At 41.8% G+C, this 3,113-nt stretch overlaps 1 protein-coding gene across 1 annotated transcript; it reads right to left on the bottom strand.

Annotated features, from left to right (window-relative positions):
* Window positions 1-1,877: 1,877 nt before the first annotated feature.
* LOC118731176 (dynein light chain 1, cytoplasmic-like) lies at window positions 1,878-2,432 on the bottom strand. Its single transcript, XM_036459517.2, has one exon. It carries the CDS (start codon window positions 2,327-2,329, stop codon window positions 2,060-2,062), a length of 270 nt encoding a protein of 89 aa, XP_036315410.1. The 5' UTR covers window positions 2,330-2,432; the 3' UTR covers window positions 1,878-2,059.
* Window positions 2,433-3,113: the final 681 nt, after the last annotated feature.

Below are 3,113 nucleotides of genomic sequence, written 5' to 3'. Positions count from 1 at the left end.
TCTACTGCGGGGCAGCGCGCCCTTGTCTGTATAGAATCACACCCAGGACGGGCTCCCTGTGGCTCCCAGGTGCTGCCTAAGGAGTGGTGTGTCCTGGATGCCTGCACGCCCCGAAAGTGGTGTCCTGAGTTCTGCCGCTGGGGAGGGGGAAGAGGCACTTACAGCTGCCGGAGCGGTGGAGGTGGAGGTCCCAGGGTTTGTGGGTCTTCAGCTGGGTTAGCAGGATTGGGCTGGAGTGGCTGCTGCGTCGTGGGCAGTGTCAAAGTACTGTCTGGGTGGTGGTGCTGATGATTTCCTAGGAAAGGCCACTGTCCCCTTCAAGATGGAGTGGGCTCCATGCCCGAGTCCTGCAGTCCAGGGAGAGACTGGTCTGCCAGCCCCTGCTCTTCCTGCCAGATTTAACTGTCGCTTACTCAATTTCACACTACACACACAACCACATACTCTCCTTTCATACCCTCACTCACTCACTTCCTCTCCCTCACCTCTGTCCTGCCAGCCGCCATCTTTTATTTTTAATCTTAAGTCTTCATTGGATGTGGCTATGGTCAAACAAATCAGTTTATGATTCTCAAGGCTCTTTCAACAGACATCTACACTGGGTCGTGAGATTATTATGTGTTCAGAGATCATAATAATCTGGCCACTCTGTATTTCTCTAGTTCAGAGAGAACAAGAAGGTTGTTTTATGCCAATAATGAAGAGGGAGGAGAGGTGCGCAGAAGTGGAATGAACTACTTTAAGGAATACAAAGCTCTATATTTGTTCAATGATTCTAATTCAGTTAAATACCATAAATTATGGTATTGTGGTAATATTAAGTGAACCAGAGGCGCACATAGCCAAATAAACTGTAACAGACATGAAAGTGCCATCACAGGTGACGGCTGTCAGGAGAGCAGGCAGCTGGGTCAAGGATCTGGCTATGCTTGAGGAATTAGGGAAATCTTTTCGGAAGGTGACCAGGACACAAACTACTCTCACCTGGCCATCTTCTTCCTCCTCAAGACTCCTGCAAGGAGATGGGCCAGAACAGATGCCCCTATTTTTTGCGGAGTCTTTGGGATTTAGCTTTGGCTAGTATTTTATATGAATTTAATCTTCCTTTTATTTTCTCCCACACAAAGACACTAATCTAATTTTAGGTTGTTTATGTATCTTCCAAATTAAACTATTCTGAACTTTTCTAAAACTCTGCTAAAACTTCTGAGATTGTGCTTCAGTGAATATTTTAAAGGACTTGTGTCCATTCTGTTCACACAGTCTCTCCATTCTATTGCACTATTTTGGAGCTGCTTAAAAACCCTGGAACCCACCCCACCCTGAGCTCACTGTGATAAACCTCTCCCCCATCATGTGAAGTGTTTTCCTGACCTGATTGTGACTCCTATCCTTTTATGCTGAGGACACTCATTAGCGACATCGAGTAGAATGGTGAGAATGTGCTCATACATAGTGTACTAGTATTTATATTATAACTTATCAAAATTGATGACTAACTCTGCTGTAGGCCCTCCTTTTGATGATATATTGATGTCACATCAAATAAGAATTCCTCAGTAATGTGTTTCATTTTTTCTTAATTCAAATTTTATTGCATATTTTTATGAGTCTTACTTTTAGGGATAGGTGACAAAAAAATAGATGGTGTTTTGCTTCTTTTTATAGTCCTCTGTCTGTTTGATTCATTAGAAATTACATAAATATTAAATAACCAGTGACAATGGTGAGGGAAGCTGTATAACATTAAGGGACAATTCATATATTTTTTTTTCCTCTGACAAATTTTATTTTGGAAAAGGTATACATTTTGAGGAGAAAAAACATGGGGCAGAAATGTATGGAATAGAAAATAAATACAAATGTAAGCTTCTTTGCTAATTGTTTTATAAAAACAAATGAATACAGCAAATACCTTGTACAAAACAACACAATAAAGGTTCAAGATCAAGGGGTTCCTTTAGGCAAAGTTGAAGATTTTCAGTCTCTGGTATATGGAATTTAGGCTGCAATCCTTATTTTTGGATGGATCACTGGGTGTGTAGCACAGTTCATGCTTTTACCCACATTTGAACAGAAAAATGGCCACTTGGCTCAGGTAGAAGTAGATGAAGTGTTTGGCTTCATGTGTTATGTAACTACCTAAGTTCCTCCCCATGATGCAGTGCCAAGTGGGGTTGTACTTCTTGTCAAACTCCTTCTTAATATGGGCCACAGTATCCTTTTCTGTGTTATATTTCTCCAATGCCTGAGTAGCACATTCCAAGGAGTCCTGTTGCATCTCCTCTGACATATCAGCATTTTTGACCACGGCCTTTCGGTCGCACATGGTTACAGTGGAGCAGCAGCTGGCCAACTACAACAATCTCCTGGGGGAGGGGCTGGCTAGGCTCAGACCCAGCTAGAGAAGCCATCACTACCGAATCCGTGGCACATCTTGACGATTCATATTTTAAAGGGGAAAAATAGAGTTAATAAAACATTGGGAATGCTATTTACAATGATGCAGGATATATTTTCCAGCAGTTCAAGAACCATCATTGAAAGATGGTGACTATGGTCCCTCCCTTGAATTGAGATTCTGTGAAAATTTAGAATGTAGGAAAAGTAATGCCATGTTCATTTCTTTATGAAACTGGGAGCTCTCACTTCCTGTCTCTTGGACCCAGCCACCCTGCTGTGAGGAACTCTACCCAGCAGAGATGAACTGACAAGCTCTGCCCAAACTGCAGAAGGATGAAGGAGGAGAGGGAGGAGGAGGAGAAAGAGAAGGAAGAGGAGGGGAGAGAAGGTTTTTGTTTCAAGCCTCTATGTTTTGGAGTGATTTATTATATATCAATGGAAACTAGAACATAGAAATTTATACAATACTTAATAAAAATTTTAATTCACTACATTTATGGGGGATGATATTAGTAAGTAACATTGTAAGTTTCTAGCGTACAATTCTGTAATACACCATTGTATATTGCATTGTGTGCTCACCACCCAGAGTCTAGTCTCCCTCTGCTACCATATATTGATCCACTTTACACTCTTGATCCTCCCCCTAGATCCTTTCCCTCTGAAAATCACCCTTCTGTTGACTGTGTCTATGATTTTGTTTGTTTAAA

The sequence above is a fragment of the Pipistrellus kuhlii genome, unplaced genomic scaffold, assembly GCF_014108245.1.
Source record: "Pipistrellus kuhlii isolate mPipKuh1 unplaced genomic scaffold, mPipKuh1.p scaffold_m20_p_1, whole genome shotgun sequence".
NCBI classification, from domain to species: domain Eukaryota; kingdom Metazoa; phylum Chordata; class Mammalia; order Chiroptera; family Vespertilionidae; genus Pipistrellus; species Pipistrellus kuhlii.
Note: the sequence above shows the minus strand (reverse complement) of the source record. Positions and strands in the feature narration are given on the sequence as shown.

What these genes read in the sequence shown, in the direction of transcription:
- LOC118731176 (XM_036459517.2), bottom strand. Translation starts at nt 2,329, where the DNA reads ATGTGCGACCGAAAGGCCGTGGTCAAAAATGCTGATATGTCAGAGGAG.